Source organism: Chlamydotis macqueenii, chromosome 9 (assembly GCF_036417535.1).
Source record: "Chlamydotis macqueenii isolate bChlMac1 chromosome 9, bChlMac1.mat, whole genome shotgun sequence".
In the NCBI taxonomy this organism is placed as follows: Eukaryota; Metazoa; Chordata; class Aves; order Otidiformes; family Otididae; genus Chlamydotis; species Chlamydotis macqueenii.
In genome coordinates, this window is record NC_141564.1 from 23,441,375 (window position 1) to 23,460,548 (window position 19,174).

Here is a 19,174-nt window from a genome sequence, read left to right on the forward strand (position 1 = left end):
TGGAATTTTGCCTGTTGCGTGTAGCGTCTGCGTAACTTTGCCCCGTGTCAGAGGCTTCTGCGTGCTTGTTTCTGATCCCTGAAATGATGATTAATCTATGACTAACACATTGCTTTGACAGGTAATATCAACAAAAGCTGTAACAAAAAGACAGAAGCCAGCTTATGAACAACAGCTAGAGCAGCAACATCTTGCAGCCCAAAGAGCAGAGGAAGCCAGTCAGCTACGAGAGCATCAGGAATCCCTACACCAGCAAAGGCTGCGGGGACAGCTATTACGGCAGCAACAGCTTCAAGAAAAAGAGCTTCAGCTGCAGAAACAAGGAGAAAAACTCTATAAAAACAGGCTAAGGTTAAATTCTTTTCCATGGGTTTGTTGTGGTCTGAGCTCTGGGTTTTATGGCTTCCAACATAACTCTTTTGAAAAGAGGCTGGTTTAGTGCTATAAACCTAGACTGCCCAGAAACTAAATTCAGTGAGTCTCATCTCCTTCTTCCAAGGATAAATTTGATTGCTATTTTAAGGGTTTTTTTCCCTTCTTCCCCCCACCCCTTAATATGGAAGCCTCTGAACTCTGGAGTAATGAGCACACATGGCTGTGCACATCCTTGGGAGAGGTTAAGGGCTCCTGGTATACAATGTCCCTTGTCTTAAAGCTTGCTTTAAATTAGTAATTATTTTCCACTAAGCAGCAATTACAATCTTGTAGTACTGAGGAGCTCCAGTATCAGATATGCATTGAGTACCTAAGCTGAAGTTCCTCTTAAATGTGAGATGCTGTTTTTAAGTAATTCCATGAGGACTTTCGGGACAAGAGTGACTAGTATTATTTGCGTTGTAGAGACATAAGTATGACTTCAGGGGAAACCAACACCCTGTTAGTATCATAAAGTTACTGTGAGTGCAGCTATATTCATATTTTAGTTTCTACGTGCCTTCCACTCTCCATGTCATTATCTTCTGCTTCTGCTTAGTTTAAAATTATTAGTGACGATTTTTTGTCTTTTGGAATCTTAAACCCATTGAAATTTTTTTTGCTGAAACATTGAAATATTAATTATCTTGACTGTTGTTCTAAAAGGATTTTGGTATGAGAAAGCCTTTCATAAATTGATAGTAAAAATATTCAGTCCTGCAACTGTGCAAGTAAACCGCTGTTTATTCAACAAAATAACTGATCTACATAGTCTGTCTTTAAGACCCTTTATCTGAGAGGTTCTTTGCTTCCAGTTCATTGTCCGTGCTTTGACTATGGAATATGTTAGCTTGCGTAGATCCTGTTGACATACAGTTAAATACAAGCACAGAAGTTAGTACAGTAGGACAAGCAAGTCTTTGTTCTATAAAGTCTGTTTCGGGAAGGATGATGTGAGAGAACACTAGGTAATAGAAAGCTAAACTGGGACCCATTCTGGCAGGTGCTGGGAGAGGCAGAGATGCAGTAGGATGGTTTGTTTATTAAAGCAAAACCACACCTTTTTGAAAGTGAAATGATATATTTGCATTTCGTTTTCTCAGCCAACAGGCTCATTATGATAACAGGGACCATGATATCGTACAAGGGGAAGAAGAGCAAGGTGTTCAGGAAGAGGAAGGAGGTAAGATCCAATTTATGTCCCTACCCTCATTCACAGGTTCCCTGTGTACTGCCTTTCGTGCGAGATTTTAATATTCATTTCATACTCAGTTTGGATTAAGGTGAAACATAAACTTGCAATTTAAAACCAGAAGCTCAGATAACACTGGCTGAAGTGACTGACTGAAATACAGGTATTATTAATGATCATATCCACATTCCTGAAAGGAAAAGTGTCCCTTTGATTAAGCTACAGGGCTTTTTTGTTTGATCTCTTCAAATGGTATTATCTTTCAGCGTTGGTTTCCTACCAGCAGTAAAACAATTCTGTTAGCATACTATGTTTGGGTAAGCTCTTCAGGTAAAGGCTGCCTACTGCTAAAAGCACGTATGGAAGCTAGGATACAGGAGATTTTCTTAAAAAAGCTAACTAGAAACTGCTGTAATATAATAGTAATATCAACAATTTGTCAGCCTACGAACGTGACAACCAGCGCCAGGATGAAGGTGAAGACGATGATCAAAATAATGCAGATGAGCAGCAAGAACCTGAACATCAAGTCGAAAATCAGCAGGCTGATGAATCGGTGAGTATGAATTAAGATGCTATGGATTGCAGTCGTTACTGAAGTGAAAACCCAGAAGTCTCATCAAACATAATTGCGCATTACAGAAATAAGGTGAACCAGAGGTCTGCTAGAAAGACAAGTTTGACAGTTAGAAACTACATCTAAGGTCTATTTAAAGTTGTCCTTGCTGATCTGGGAAGAAAGCAAAAAAAGCTTCCTTGTTGGAAGCAAGTTGCTTTTCTACACTCCTGTGATCTGTGCTGTAGGTGGAAAAAAGGATTTAGACTTAGCTAGGGCTTGAACAGGTAAACTTGGATTAAAAAAAATAACAAGAGTAACTCATTGGTGGTCAGTCAAAAAGAGTGGTGACAGTATCCTTCATGTTCTTGTTAGGTAAGAGCCAACTCAATAGCCAGTGAAACCAGCTGGAGTCAGTACAGAAGTAGTGTGAGATCTTGAAAGAGAGCATACCTCAGTGCTGAACGCAGCTGGGGTACCCGTTGCACAGAGATCTGGATGCAGGAGACAGTTCTGTGCCCTTCATCCAAGTTCCATCTTGATATGTTTGATGTTCCACACCACCAACTATCTTCACTGCCCTTGCTCTCAGCAAATTAAGTTGTATAGTAAATATTTCTAAAGGATGTTTAACTTGTCAGCTATAAACATATCGGAAATGCTTTTACTGAATGATAAGCAGAAGGAAAATGCTTGTTTTCTGAATGGCAAATATCATGAAAAGTGGGCATTGTTTTCTTCTATTATAAAGGTAGACAAGGTCAATATTGCAAGACAGACTGGTACAGAAGGATGGCATCAGCTCTTTTGAGCCATGAGCATTTAAACTCTTATCTTTTTTCACCTGGTCTTATCAGGCATTGTCAGTTGTCAGTAGACGTTAAACAAGAGGAGTTCAACAGCGTATGTGAAATAAGTGCAGTTGTGTCTGTGCCCAGTGCTGAAGTGCTCCTCCTTTCAGGAACTGACACTTCTCTGTTGGCTGGGCTTTGGGCTGGTGGCCCCTGACGCCTGCAGAGAGATTCCAGCTGGTTCCAGTGCGTATGGAGTTGGCTCTAACCTGGCTCGAGCTAGGGCAGCTTTCAAGTGAAACGGAATTTGACTGTGAGATAAAAATACATATTTAACATACACTCCTGAAAATTACAGAAGGCAGCCATGGAAGATGTAAACCCTGCTGATGACCCCAACAATCAAGGGGAAGATGAATTTGAGGAAGCTGAGCAAGAGAGAGAAGAAAATCTACCGGATGAAAATGAAAAGCACAAGGAAGCCAGTCAGAAACAAGGACATCCAGGAATGGAAGAGCACCTTGTGGTCAGTAAAGGGAAAGGAAGCATCTGTAGGTCCTGTCTCAGGACAGTGTAGCACAGCTTGGTGAGAGAATGCTGACCTTTGAGTTTTAAAGATCTCTTTTAAGCCACGACACAAGCAGGTAGAAGTGTGGAGTTACTCCTGGTGATACACTGGTATGTCTCTCATCATTGGCTCCACTCAGTGAGGTTCTGTAGTCCCACAGCTGAGGGCCCCTGCATTTACCTTCACACAAGCCCCTGCAGAGCAATCCTCATGTTCATAGTCTGCATGTCTTTCCACAAATCCCTTCTTTGCCACTTCCATGCCATTGACACTCAGTCAGCTGCGAGCAGTGGTGTCACTTCTTTCCGTGGGCATTCCAGCGAGTGCTGTGCATTTCAACCGTAAGCTCCTCTGGGCAGAGATAATCTGTATTTTGATGGCATTGGTGTTGTAATGCTGTGAATATTTCACTGCCTTCCTGCTTGGTATGGAAAGTCTTGCTTTATTCTGTAAAGTGATTTTTCTTATCATCTTTCTGCTGCCTGTTTTTTAATTTAGGGCAGTTACAAATCATGTAGCCAGGCTACCATTAATTCTAATAAGCGCACTATAACTTCTTATGCTATTGTTGTTACTTTAGCTTTACATAAAGCTTTTGTTCCAGAACAAGAAGCTTTAACCTTCGGTCTTCTAAAGTTAACAAGCATGCACATAGAACTGAACTTTTATATAATCTTTCTGCAGATGGCAGGAAATCCAGACCAGCAGGAAGATAATGTGGATGAACAGTACCAGGAAGAGGGAGAAGAGGAGGTAAGGAGACAGACACAAGGCACACGTGGACTCGGGCAGCGTGGCACATCTCCATTAACCGTCAGCATTGGTGTCTTTTAGAACTGCAAACTTTTGTCTTGACTTTGTGAAACCCAGCATTACCCTGCTGTCCACTTCTGGACATATTTAGTGTTACTTATGCTTATCTGCTGCAATCTGTTAGTCTTCCATGCAACATGGTATTAATTGTGCAATAATTGAAGAGATTAAGCCACTCACAACACAAAGAAAAATTCCTGAAAACCTCAAGCCCTCTGAAGGTCACTGAAAACCTCATTAACTTTGCGTCTCTAATCGTACACTGCTGTTCTGGGTAAACTTTCTCAGCCAGTTACTTACTCTTTTGCTCTGACTTTGATTTATCTGTGTTCCTCCTAAGCAATCAAAGTGATGTAAGCCCCTACTATTTGTGGAGTCAAGTAAGGAAGCTTTGAACTGGAGGAGAAAAGGAGGGGAAGGGACTTGTTCCTTCCTATGTTGAATGGCACGCTCGTTATGCATGCGCGAGCGTAACTGACCTGCAGTTCTTCAGCAGGGACCTAAGCAATTGGTGTTTTCTACTTCATACATAATGATTTACAAAAAGCAATAGAAACTGCTCCTGATTACTCCCTTATGGGGAACACTTTGTCTAGATTAGCTGGTGTGCACTGAGAATTAATCAGTTTGAAATACAGTTACTTAAATCAAACCAGGTCATTAGGAACTGGGAGTAGTTGGCCTTTGGCAAGCTCTCTTTGGCTTACAGGAAGTAATTTCATACACGATTCATAAAGGGCTATGACCAGTGTGCTTACTGGAAGTAAGCACTGGGTGCCGAATGCTTCCCAGCCAGGTGAAGAGAGGTTTTTTCTATGGGGAGAGCTGTACGGCCTTAGGGAAGCATCTTACCCAGCTTGCAGGACGCCATTTGGACCAGACGTGCGTAACAGCGTTCGCCAAAAGAAAAACAAGCACGCCTCTTTCAAATTTGCACCTAACCATAAAAAGACATGGACGTGAGGGAAAGTGCTGACATAAATAAAGCAGTGATAGATCAAGATCTGAACATGTGGAGAACAGATCTAGTGTGGCCTGCTCTCTCTTCGAGGATAGAGTTGGAAGAGATTATTCTTTGCTCCTGATCCCGCCTTGCTCTTTTGTGGTTTTCCAGGAGCAGTTGGCAGAAGCATCGCTCAACTGCTGGGAAAATGTGGACAAAGTTCCCATTAAATACCTGCGTCGCATGCTGGAACTGAAATAGTTCTAGGAGTCCGCAGTGGAAGTGTCAGCAATGACACTCTGCTGTGTCGTGGCACTCTCACTGCGCAGGATAAGGAGAAGATAATATCTCTGTAAAGTGAAAACATGGACTGGAAATCTGAACGTGTTAGCTGATGATGGGAGGGTCTGTGAAAATTGTAGTGAAGTATGCTCTCAGAGGAAGTGAGTTTCCCCATTGCTGGGTGGTTTGGGGTTTTTTCCCTCCTTTAACCTCTCCATGTCCTCTCCTCCTTTTCTTCTGAGTCTTCATTCTGGAAAAGCGTAGCTGTGGAAATGCGTACATTTATGCCACAGACTACTTTTTTAATGGAAATTAAAACATACACTACATCTGTGCTTTGCAGATCCAGGAAGATTTGACTGAAGAAAAGAAACGAGAACTGGAACGCAATGCGGAAGAGCCGTATGGTGAAAACGATGAGAACGTAAGTACTGTGGAAACCCGCAGACTCGCTGATGGGATTAAACACCCAACATAGCCGTGATCACGTCACAGCAATGTTACGTAATAACGGCTGTACTTTATTTAGGTCTTAGACCTCAAAATTTCACACTGTCCCAACTCCCTTTTGCTCATCCTTCCACCCCCACATCCATTCTTGCTGCCTGGAGGCCTTTGGAAATCTTTTCCTGTTCTGTCCATCAGCTCCAACAACTCCAGCTGACAGTCATCTTTCCTTAACTTCATCTCATGGCCCCAAAATAAACCGTAAGGGAACTGGTACGTGCGCTGAATCTGATTTTATTCCCCTCCCCTGAAGCAGGCAGATGAAAAGAATAATGGAGGAGCAGATCAAGAGCAAGAAATGCAAGAAGAAAACAACCAGAAAGAAGTTCATGAAGAAAATTATGAAGAGGAAGAGGAGGAGGAAGAAGGCAGAGCTGTTGCAGCAAAAACTCGTAGACGAGGGGAGATGTAGTTCTCTTCATTTCTTTGGCAGCACACAAATTCCTGTTGTGTTTTGGGTTTTTTTAAGAACTTTTTTTTAGGCTATTTAATTTCAAAAAAAAGTTTGTGTCTTACACTTTTTACTTTTCTATTAGATGCTCTCCTATGTTTATATGAACACGGTATTTTGATACTCTAGGTTAGGATTTCTTTTCTATCAAAGCTGTACATAAACAGGTATCATACAGGTTTAATTTTTCATCATTCTGGGCATGTTTTATAAAGGCCATTTTGGAATACGCTTCCACCTTGTCCACCTCTGACAGATGTTTGGTCTCATTTCAGCTCCATTCAACATCTGTGAGAATCTATCTAGTGCCTAAACCCAGCCGACGTTAGTCGCTCCATCTCTCCTCGTCTTCCTTGACACGACGTCTGTGACTAACGGCTGGCCACGCTGCCTGTTCCAGGCGCGACCTGCGGCACCCGTAGAGGCCCGGGGTAGTTTAATTTATTACAATCTCCTGAGATTCTTCAAATCCTTGAAGATAAGCACGTGCCTAGCTATTCGCAGGACCAGGCCTTTTACAGGTGCACAATAGTTATAAAATATGCAAGTTTTACAAGCCTTCAAAATGCAGCCAGGTTAATAGCTGTTAATTTTAGCAGCTGTTTATATACAGTTAGATTATGCATTTATTTTAATGAGTAGACCTAGGTACTTCAATTACATGCACTACACAGCACATGATGCAAATGGTGGTACGCCGAGACGAGATGTGAGCTAGAAACCCATTTAGACTTGAAGATCCATTCTGCCAAATCAAAACACTACAGCTGTCAGGTGAATGAAGATTTCCAGAAGGAACAACTTTGCCATCCTTGTTAACAGATAAAATATTTTACCGGGCAAATGTAATTACATCACCTCAGTGCCAGTGACACGCTTCTTGGAGACTGTAGAGAGAGTTAAGGCATCTTAACTGAGCAGCATGATCTGTGCAAGATGTTGAACTAAGGCCTTTACCTTCTGTTACTTATTTATTTATAAGTCTAGACTGGAAGGATTTCTCTGTCCCCTAGTCTGGAAAGCAGGCTAGAGCCAAATTCCACAGGATTTTTTTTTTTTTTTTTTTTTAACAGCAAACATCTCCAGTACTGCATGCTGAAATGTAAGCGTTGGGGGGAAAAGACACAGAAACAGTGCCTTGCTAGGCCATGATCGTAATCCCAGTGCATGAGTACGTACAGTATCTGTGTTGGTACAGCCCCCGGTTATTTAATGTATATTGGAAGAATTCCCATCCAGAATGGGAATCTGGATTTCCTAGGCTACGCCCCATTGCTGGAAATGAGGCGCACAGTAGCTCCCCACAAAAGTGTGTTAATATATAAAAGGAGAGGGGTTGGGATTTTTTTCCCTTTTTTAATACTGATGCATAGCAACGGTTTTAGTTTAACTTTTTATATGAATGTAATTTAATTCATTTTTCTACTAACTCAATTATATTATGTTTTATAGCTGGTTTCCATTCTTTGCAATTTTCCTAAATGTCCCAGACACAGTGCTTATGTTTCATAGGAATATTTTTGTCAGCAAGTATTTTGGGTTTTTTAGTTATCATACAGATTTACCTTATGTATAAAAAATACTGTAAAATGTATAATATGTACATAATCTTCAGAATACAATTATTTTGGTAAGTTGGCCTGTATTTTTAATGTCACGGTTGCCGTATTTAATTATTTGAGGCATAATAAAACTTGACTGCAGTCAATACACTAGAATATGGTTATTGATCTTTCAGGAGCGCGATGCTTTGCTGTAGTTCTAATGACGCGTTCGTGCTCCGATTTAATGTAGCACAGCAGAGGTGCCAAAGGGAGGGAGCTAGGAGCCAGCATGGCGCTTTCCATGAAGTGGAGCAGGCCAACATCTGCAGTCGTTGCAGCTGAGGCCCTTCTCCAGCTGCAGCTCTCCTGGGGAGGGAGAAGACCATAGCTGAAGGTACAGGTACCTACAGCATGCAAAGGGCTCTGTCTTTTCACAGTCTCTCACAGCCGTAACGAGCCACACGCTTCAATCGGTTATGGTAATGGTACAGCATTGCCCATGGAGAACATGGTCTGTCTCCTGCCACACTTCCAGCATGGAAAAAGCCACTTCCAGAGTTATTTGCAGGTACAAACTATCTACCAGCACCTGATCTTCACACCAAAGTAAGCTGCTGCTTAGTTCTCTCCGATTGCTGAGAGATGACGGTAAGCAGGTGCTCTGCAGGCTTGTGGGCCCTGCTGCTCCCAGGCAGCTTTGGCGATGTCCTTTTGGTTACTGTCAGGCTGCGCAGCTTCACTTGGATAACTTGTGGCTCCAGCAAGAGGCCAGAGAGACAACAAAACTGACCAGAACGAGAAGCTGCAGAATAAAGGCTCCTATTGTGCGTTGTCCGAGCCGGTATTCACTGCAGATGCAATGTTTACTTCAGCAAGCATAACAAGTCCGCATCTAGTGTGAATCAGCCAAGAAAGTCTCAGTGAAAGCCTGTTCTGTCCTTAATCAAGGGCCTGTTCACTGCAGACAAGAGTTACTTGACTGAAGATCAACTTTCCAAGAGACTCTGGGCTTGGCTGACAATAGCAGTGTGCAATCTCCGTAATGCGCTCCAGCAACCATTTGTGGGGCTTTCCCATGACTCCCTGCCAGCCTCTTGGAGCTCAGGTTGGCGTGATGCAAACCCTGATTCCTCAGGGGCTTCCAGTATTTTTTTGCAAAGGCTAAGGGCAAACCACGCAAGGCCTTGGGGAACCGCTTGCTCTGCAGCTGCTCACCCCGAACCAATTCTGATCTCTGCCTGGCACGCGTCGCTTAGTGCCAGATTCTGTGGTCCCTTGTGGTAGATGAGCTGGTGGTGGGAAGGAGGACCCACACGGCAGGTCCTCATTGCCATAGGATGTCTTCTAGGATACAGGGAATGCAGGATGCTTAGCTAAATCAATAAATTAATGTGTTTATGTGAGCTAAAAATAAACTGAAGATGGCCCACAGCTCCAGCCTTGTGGGTGTACAGGAAGAGCAGCAGAGGGAAATGCTCTTTCTTGGTTTTCCTGCTCCCAGAGTGCAGCTCCCATCACGACGCTGTGGCAAAGAGGGATAATGAGAGTGACACCATGGGAGAGAAAGTATGAACTCAAAGGGAGACGTTACATCACTCCTGGATTTGGCAGCAGCAAGCAGCTGTTGGCATTCCGTGACAGCCTAGCATCCACTCATCAAAACACTGGAGACCATTCAGGGAACAGGGTGAGCGATGGGAAAACTCAAGTTATAGAAAGAAAGTTCAGGCCACAGTCAGCTCCGGAGGGCAACGGCAGGGTGATGCGATTGCAGGCTGGGAGACCCCGCAGAGGCAGCCAGCTGGTGGGAGACGAGTCCTCAGCATCCCAGTGAAAACCAGAAGAAAACTCCACAATAAAATGCAGGCCAGAAATATGGTGTAAACCTTTAGTGATTGAGTTAATTAGTCATTGCAGCAATTATTTTAAAAGCTGTCGGGAATTCTGGATTGCTAGACGTCTTTTAAAGGTCTTCCCAGTTCAGCCCCAGCGCGGGCATCATGAGAGAAGTCCTACTGCCTGCAATAAACTGCGAGGTCAGCCAAGAGGATCATAACAGTATGCTCTGGCCATAAAAAAATACATGAAACAATAACACTCAAATTTTTCCACTGGAAAAAAAAAAATAAAACTCAGTGGAATTCATTCTGCAGGTCAGGAAATCCTCCAACAGCTCAGATACGATATTACAGCTCCTGTACACGAAGCTGAGATGGTTTATAGCACTAAACCGTGTCCTCACACCCAAACAAATCCTGCCTGGACTTGGCTTTACTAGTAATTTGATACGGAAAGCCAGAGAGTCACACCAGTATCTGGGAGGACGCAGAGGGATCGAGCCATTCATTTAAAGTCAGCGCAGAGTGCAAACGGGAGGCGGGCCGCTGCCAGGCGCCTCGGCACACCTCCAGCGCGGTCTGTGACGGGCAGTGGTGGTGCCAACGAAAACTGCTGTGGTTCAGTCACAGCTAAGCAAGGTCTTGATATTAAACAAGGATTAAAGGCGTGTTCTATTTTACCACAGGAACAACCACCAGGTACTAGAAATGAACGTATGCTCTAGAAGAAAAAAGTGGGAAGTGTTCCACTTCTTGTTCTCCTGATATGTCAGACGACCACGTTATTGGATCGATTTCCTTGTAAAATGAGAGGATGTAATGCAATAATGAAAAACATTGAGATGTTTCTAATCTCAAGATCAATATTTTGATGGGTTTTTAAAAAATTGTTGAAAATAATGCTGTAATTGAAGAAAGTCTTTGTAGAAGCGTTATAATTCAGTGATAAATGTGCAAAGCCATGAACCATATCATTCCTGAAAAGACGCAGAGATCTGTTCTGGAGAAAGCTTCTTTACAATTAGAATATTGGACAGCCTGATACTCTGCTGTAGTTTAAAAATAACAGAAAAGTTATTTAGAAAGCAGTTTCACATTGGTGTTTTTGTATAGAGGTTCATAAACTTTGCCAGGAGACACATCCAGCTCTGCTAGTCCAAAACAAAACAAAACAAAAAAACCAACTAAGAGATGGCGTGGGTTATTTGGTGGTTCTGTTACAAAGCAAGGTGACTCAGTGCAAGGATGAGGAAAGAATATGTCAAAACTCCTAGCCTTGCTTCGATTTTCCACATTGATTTTGACTGTAATGTCATTAGCAGTTCACCAGGTTATTCTGCATGGTGGCTCCACGCTGTCAGACATTCCCCTCAGGGCTTGTCCTCACAGCAAACGGCATTAAATTCACAATTTACCTTACTACCCGCTACCTTCCCCATCCAGACAGACCGTCATGCCATATTGCCTCAGTTAACGTGAAGAACTGTTGGTTTACCGCTACTTAAACGTGACCCAGTTCTCCTATCCTTCCTTACCCTGTTTTTATTTATGCTCTTTAGGTCTCCAGCCTTTAACAGTCGTTCGTAGGAGGACTGGGCTTCCACATCTTCACGTAAATCCACACGAATGGCATCGCCACCTCAGATCTCCCCGTTACACCCTCATGGGTTTGAGCCCTTTGCAGACAATATCACCATTGAATTAACCTGAACTCAAAGCCTGAGCTGCACATCTAACCCACGTTGTTGGTGGGACACCTGCATTAGAGGGATTACAGTCAGTGCTGTAAGGAGAGAAGGAAAAAGGGGCATTTTCATCCCGTTGAGTAGCAAAGGTTTCACATCTCAAACTATTAAAAGTTATAGGATGGAAAAAAAGAAGAGATTGTTTGAAATTCCTCTATCTTAGGAAACTGCTAAGGAGTCATGGATATTCTGAAGAGCCCTGGCTTTCTAGAAAAGTTCCTTGGTTCTCTTTGGCGTGCCACAGATGTGGCTTTTTTCATAGCAGGATGCACAGTTTGAGATGTAGCATGGGTCAACCGCATTTTAAGCATCTGGAGGTGGGGAAGGGAAATCGTCATTGTTCTTTCTATGTGGCTGTCCCACACCTTGCTCGTTTGGTTCATGTGAGCACAGAAAACCTGCAATTTCATAAATTGCTAATTCTTTTTGCAATTAACACTTTCTATAGCCAAATACACACAGACACAGAACACGGTCGGTGTGACCTGCTCATACTGCGCAGTCTCTTACTCTGGTCACAGGCAGCTGAGTTTTGTACTACACGCCTCTTACAGAAAGCGGTATTTGTCTTGAATAAAATTAGAGAGTCAAGTTCTGATTTTCAGTACTTGCTTTCATAAATGCTATTTTTCCTCCTGGTGCTGCGTTCTTGGGACAGCTGTGCCCAGAAGCCGAGGCAGCTGCCCGGTTCGGTTTCCAGGGCTCTGTTTCTGGTCACTCAGCCACCCATTTTCACCCCGTCTCCACAGCCACCCATTTTCACCCCGTCTCCACAGCCACCCAACACCACGCTGCCTTCCCATCGCAAGCCTGGCGTGAGCGGCTGGGCGCACGCTGCCGCCGAGTTCAGCTCTGCCTCTAAAGCCCACGCACTTCACCGCAGTGACCGCACGCGAGGAAGACAGAGGAACAAAGCAGCAAGGCTTCGGCCCTCCCAGAGAGGCTTGGTTTGTCCAGTTCTTTCCAAATGCATAGGGAGATAAAAGCCTTCCACATTTTCTATCACTGTATTCAATAATTCAGCTGCCAGCAAGCAAACTGCATTCATCCTCTGTGAGACAGCACATACGTCTCGCTGTCAGAGGCAGAAAATGGTAAACCTGTCATAAATTTTCCCCATCCCTCACAGGGTTTGGGCCCGTATGGGCATCATCTCTTTCACAGTATCGCCACAAATTGACCGATACATCATCCCTTCTTGCACAAATCATTGACAACGTTCTCCTAAAATGACAGATCACTTCATTACTCGCTCTTACCAACGGGCTGCGAACACGCCAGCAGCTGGAGTAACACAATACCTAATAAGAGGATTAAGTAGAGAGGATTTCTGTTTAATATTGCATTAGCAATCGCAGATACCTTCCCGGCCAGTTCCAGCTCCCTCACAGGATACCATGTCCAGGCTTGTAAGGAAAGCTTAGCGACATCTGATCAGTCAATAAATCTGTGTTCCCTTCCTGTGTTTCAGTTTCCTGGCTGTGTAAATGAGGAGGGCAGTACTCTGTTACCATACAAGGCCTTGATCAATAAATATATATTAAAGATTCATCTATAAATGCATTAAAGCATCCATGCTATGCTAATGTCTCCCATTTAAATACTGTAAAAAGCTCAGTGGGCTTCTGACTGAACCATTAAGTGAACAATAGGCGAATCAGAAAGGTCCAAGAGAAAAAACAGAATTACATTCTGCTATGAAACACCGGGCAACTCCTATAAAAATCAATGGGACCGCACAGCAGTAAATTGCCGGGGAGATGAGCTTTATTTCACGGCTCATAAGTGAAAACAAATCTCTAACAACCTGTCAGTCCTGACAGCTTTGCCTCTGGAAAAAAATGGCTTCTCAGGTGCTGCTGCCACCACAGCCTCCATCCCCTGGACCGGCAGCTCCTCTCCCCGCGCACAGCAGCCCTGTGATTCCACAAGGAACCGCAAGCTGGAGAGTCAGCCGAGGGCGGGAACACGCGCCCACATGATATCTACTTCCCAAAGTACCCTGCGATGGCAGAGAGTCTCTCAAGTTTCACAGGGCCGACCCCACCAAAAGCTGCGGTGCCTTGAAATTTGTGTCCCAGTCCACGGCCCAACCAGAGCAGAAAGATGCGGTGTTAGCTCGCTGGCTTTATGTTAGGAAAATTGTTAACACACAGCAGTCATCAAATGAGATTGGCAGCAACTGCGGTGCTACAACACACATCACGAGAGGAGAAGATGCTTATTTCAGAGATGTGGACTTCGGTAACCGCGCTGCGCTCACTAAACTGGTAGCACGGATGAACTTGAAGGAAAATCTGTATTAATATGCAAGATGTCCTGCAAACATGAGTAGCTTTGCTGCTCCCTTAGCTTGCTGGCAGAACATTTACCTACTCTTCTGTGCCAGGAACCTGGCATGTGCCAATAAATTATCTCTTTTTGGATTACCATACAAATGACTTGTTTTGATGCTGGCTGTTCACTTAGGGAGCACAATGCCATCCTCCAAATTCAACAATAGGAGACAGCAGGGGATCTACACAAATTAACGCCTTGTGGCCATATCTAGAGGTAAAGGTCTATGGGAACAAGAGATAAAATCAAATAAATTACATAGATCTCTGAGGCTCAGGAGAAAAAAAAAAAAACAAAAAAAAAACAGACTCAGATTTAACAATTCTCCCCAACTTCTTCACATACGGAAATTGAAACAGGCCTTTTTGTCTGACAGTGAAAAGCACAAACTGCTGAAACCTTGAGACAACAATCAAGCCTAAAACCACAATGTATTTTCCCTGAAGCCAAGTTCTTCACCTTATCCCCTCCCCAGATACCACACTTGCCTTCACCTCCCCCCTTCAGGTCGCCAACCTCCTTACACAACCCACGTCAGGCAGGCACTTCCATCTCTCTCCTCTGCCTCATCTTTCAACTATTTTCTTTTTCCATAGTGTTTGGGTTTTTTTTCCCCTGATAATGATTTCTTATTACCCTCCAAAAGGCGTTTGAATCTGTTTTCCCAACTCATGCAGCACAATAAATAACCAGGAATTAAATTAGCTATCAAAAGGATAATAGACTTGCTCCTTCAAGGGCTAAAGCAGTTTTATCACACTTTATCTGGAAGGGGGAAGGTTTGAAAGCGTGCTCTTCCAACACATTTTGTTCCTCATTATGTATACTGAAGCCTATCTTCACCAGCCACTCAAGGGACCAAGAGAAGTCTGCTGCTCAGCACAGATGGCCTTGAACTAAAGGTCAAAGAGAAGAGCATAAAAACATGGAAGCACTTTAAAACAGCACTTGAAACTCCAGTCGCTGGCTGGAGTTACCTTTCTGTATCGGCTTCACCGTCTTTGAAATGCCTTCTCAGTATTACTGCATTCTATTTAATTTTACAAGAATTTTTTTTTTTTTTTGTTCAGCCTTGCTGTGTGTTTTAAGTGGGTTTTCTGGTATCTCTCAAGAAATTAAAAACATATTTGCTTCATTGTGGAAGGATTAGGAAATATGGGCAGCTGAATTAGCTAGGACACTAGCTAATAATATTAAAGCAGCCTAGACTCTCCGTTATACAATAAAAACTTAACAAAAAAGCTCTTCAAAACAGACTGTGAGAATTATTTTTCCCTGTACAGAACATCCTGATCCCCACTGGCAGCTGAATGGATGAAAAAGCTGTACTGGACATTATTACATCCAGGAAAAACACTGGGTAAATACCTATTGTCAGCTTGTCAACCGATATCCCAGCAAAATAAAATATATCTTTTTTTTTACATTACTGCTTGAATACTGCTCTCAAGTCACAGCTTAGCACTGCACTCTGCAGAGTTTATTTCTAACACTCTCATTAATACAGCGATTATATAAAAACAGAGATCCCTGGTGTAACCGGTACTGAATCTCAAACATTCGTAAGACCCATCAGTTGGTGCTACCAAGCCAAACAGACACCTTTTGGGGACGGGATCGTCCCTTACCTGCGTGATGCTGGGCCAGCTGACCTCCAGAAGGGTCCGTTCCAAGCTGAAGCTATCCTGCAGCACGACATCCACCACAGCCTTTCCCCAGTCCCCTTCTCCAGGCCACCACAAAGCATTCCAGCAACCAGCTGCACCTGGGAGGCAGGCGCTCACACCCAGCTGCCTCGGGTGAGGAACGAAGACGCTCGATTACAGGAGGGGTGCAAACATGGGGCTGTTTGCTAGCACACATCCAAACTGAGGAATGGAAATCTCTATATGACTTCCTTCAAAGGGGAAATTTGTGGAGGGAAACTTAAATTTCATAATTTTGTAGGAAGAAATGGTTAAATAAAGTGCAATAGGAATAGATTGTGACAGACGTGAGGTGATTTGGGGAGCGAATGTGCTCAGCTCCACAGAATTTCTGGGGACCTAAGTATCTCTGCACAGAAATGGCATCTTGTGAGTCTAAAGAGAGACCTTTAAAATGAACATCTAGTTAATTTTAAGAAGCACTGTAATAAAGATATTTTATTCGTTTGGGCATCCTATGAAACAGAATTCTTTGAGGCCGTTGAAAAGTAATTTGCATAACCCAAAAAATCAGCACAAAGAGGAAAAAAAAAGCACTTTAAGCCCAAGGCCTAAAGGCAGCTGCCTCAGGTAGGCTCTTTCAGGCATGCTGGAGACAACAGACTGCACTTCCAGCAAAAAGTCAACAAGTGGGACACCTGGAACGGCTTAAGGAAAACACAGCAGCAAATCGCAGCTGATTATCGTTGTCAAAAAGTTCTGTGTTTCTCTACGAAATCTGCGTTTCTTTTGGCTGCAGTTCATTCCACTGGAAAAAAAAAAAATTTATTTTTCTAATTAATTTTCACTTCCAGGGTTTTGTGGCTGCTCTGCTCTCTACAGTTCTTGGCACTGCATAGCTCAGGTCATATTATTTTGCCCAAGACAATATTAATTGCCGTGACAGTTTTCAGCGCTCATGCAGACATCTGTTGAATAGGCAAGACACTAATTCTGTGAATATCTTCTTTTCCAATCGGTGGGCTTCGTTAAAAGAGGATTATACAGTGATAATAAAAGGAGGTTCTATAGTGCGGGACTAAAATCAGTCCTAAGGGAGCTGCAGAGCCTGTGCTTCAGGAATGACCCACGTACCGGCTGGTGACAGGCAGACTCACCCTTCACCTATCTCTGGAAAAGGGCAGGAGCAAAGCGCATCTGAGAAACCCCGTTCATTTTCTTTGAAAGGTTGCAGCTTGGCTGTACTGCAAACAGCGTGCCATCCGTGTAGCCCTATCTGAAATTAAAGGATGCGTCTCCGAGTAAATTAGGAAAACGATTTGTTTTAAAGAAATAGATGAATTACAGCTCAATTAAAACTACACAGGAAGGCTGGAGAAGGAAGGATCAATTCAGACCAGTCCTAGGGGAACTCCAGTCCTAGTAGCGCTTTGAAAGAAGACGTTTGGGTACCATACATCATCCGCAGGAGAATTTCCATTCGTTATTCCCAGGAGGAACGACTCTGCTCAGATAGATGGCTTCACAAATATACCTCTTTACCACAGCACACTTCGCAAGCACAGAAATCGCTCACTCCAAAGTCAGTTTGTGTTCAGAAACAAAAGGGAAGAGAGGTTGAAGAGGAACACAGCAGCAGTCTGCAGCTGAAAGGTTTAAAAGTTGCAGCAGACGGAACAAAAACCACAGCACTTCCATAGCACGAAATGCACCCATATTTTATAGTGCAGTAGCCAAGAAGGGTGCTTCAGCATGCTGTCCCATGCTGGAAAGCAGGTAGGACTCTTGGAAAGTAGATAAATGCAAGGAGAGTGTTACCCTTCAGCAATATACGGTCTTTCAAGAAACCTGTTCACCAGCTGCTTTTCTCCAGCAAAGTCTCATTCAGTAATTAATAACCCAGGCTTTATGGCCTACGAAAAGGTGTGTCACAATTAGCTTACCTTGCTCAGCACCACGTTGTCTCTTTTGTTTCCACTCGTAGTTTGCTAGTTGCCCTCAGACTTCGGCAAATCTGCCAGGGCTGGAGAGGCAAATCACAGTCAGTCCTGTGGGGCAAGCACTAACAAACCAAATTCAGCCTCAGCGATCCCCCCTCGCCATGCACACGCTGGCCTTTCATCTACTCTTTCTTCAGAGGCTCCAAAGTTCAGTTCACCAAGTTTTACCTTGTCAGGCAGAGCCCACGGATGTCTTGGTCCACTGGCTGTCGCTGGCCACGTTTCTTATCTGGGCTTTATTTATACGCCTGTCACCCGTTCTGCTTTGTAGGGAGACCGTTGAGCTCCGTCCTCAGCTTCCCCGCGAGCCTAACAGACCCCCTTCCGCTTTAGCAGGGCTGCCGTATATCTGGAGATAGCCGCTCGGGCCCCAGGCCTGGAGGGCAGCGGGTTTTTTAATTTACAGGCAGGGGAAGGAGGAGAGGGAGTAACAGGAAGACCGGTAGCAACTGGAATATGAGCATGTTGGCAGTCCGGTTCACTTTGTGGTCGGCCTTACAGCATCCATACCGGATTTCTGTCCTTCAGGAGTCAGGCGCACGGAGGAGATGTTCTTATAGAGGGAGAAGTGGCTTTCGTTTACACACAGATGTTTGTAATTAGAAACAGGAACCAAGATTTTTCTTCTCTCCTGATTTTGTCATGTAATACTTTTTGCAGTAGTTGTTTTTAAAAACACCTAGTTTCTTTCAGGGATGACTATTCACATACATTTACAAACCAGAACACCCCACCTTCCCCAAACCCCGCTCCTCCTCTTCCCCCATGAACTGCCCTATCTAGCTGCACACACTGTCCAGTTCCTTGACATTAAGCACACACACATTTATTATGTCACATTATATTTTGGGATATCTGGGGCTTTTGTTACTCACCTGCACTTCTTCCTCTGGTACATACAACAGAAGACATTAGCTTTCCAGTCACGTTTATAGTTCTAAACTGGAAGATAGCTCTGCACTGAGCACTGCATCAGTCACAATGAAAGCATTGCAATACATCTTCCAGACCACGGAGGCATTACCTTGTAAAGCTCCCGCTGAAATGTGCCTCCAGCTTCCTCGTAACACTGCATTTCCAGCCCTTGCCTGGGCTCGCTCCTCTCTTCCCGGCCTACGTGGTCCTCGGCCACCTGCCCCTCCGGTGCGTCCCCATGGCCCAGCCGCTTTCTCCCCAGCACACATCCTCTCACCAGCCCTTTCCCGGTCAGAAACGTCTGGTCTTGGAGGACAAGCACTACTCCACAGCAGTAATTCGTACCCAGTTCCCAGCAGGGCTGGTTAAAAAAGGAGTTCCTTTTTCTTCTCTTGAAACACCCGTTATGGCCAGGATAGAGACCTGCACACGCTGTTATATCCCCTAGACAGAGATGAGCAGGAATGCCGTCCTGGAATTATTCTAGTACCTTCAAGCTGACGGATATTAGACACCGATTATAATAACTAGACACTCTGTCACTGAGAGGCTTTTGGTTCAGAGTGCTTGAGTGTGATACTGCCACAATAAATAACTTAGGGCATTTGTACCTCATCTTTGTGGCACAGGAC

General features: G+C 43.9%; 1 protein-coding gene across 4 annotated transcripts in view; it reads left to right on the forward strand.

Annotated features, from left to right (window-relative positions):
- Positions 1 to 8,227, forward strand: part of GOLIM4 (golgi integral membrane protein 4) — a 32,266-nt gene extending 24,039 nt beyond the window's left edge. For 2 of the 4 annotated variants that reach the window (XM_086754968.1, XM_086754970.1), the window contains 7 exons: positions 122 to 351; positions 1,518 to 1,597; positions 2,050 to 2,162; positions 3,312 to 3,479; positions 4,206 to 4,274; positions 5,903 to 5,983; positions 6,320 to 8,227. In XM_086754968.1, the coding sequence (XP_086611094.1) occupies positions 122 to 351; positions 1,518 to 1,597; positions 2,050 to 2,162; positions 3,312 to 3,479; positions 4,206 to 4,274; positions 5,903 to 5,983; positions 6,320 to 6,478 (900 nt within the window). In that variant the 3' untranslated portion in view covers positions 6,479 to 8,227. The remainder of the gene's footprint in view (positions 1 to 121; positions 352 to 1,517; positions 1,598 to 2,049; positions 2,163 to 3,311; positions 3,480 to 4,205; positions 4,275 to 5,902; positions 5,984 to 6,319) is intronic. The other 2 variants (XM_010128980.2, XM_086754971.1) reach the window with 1 other exon arrangement.
- The last annotated feature ends 10,947 nt before the right edge of the window (positions 8,228 to 19,174 follow it).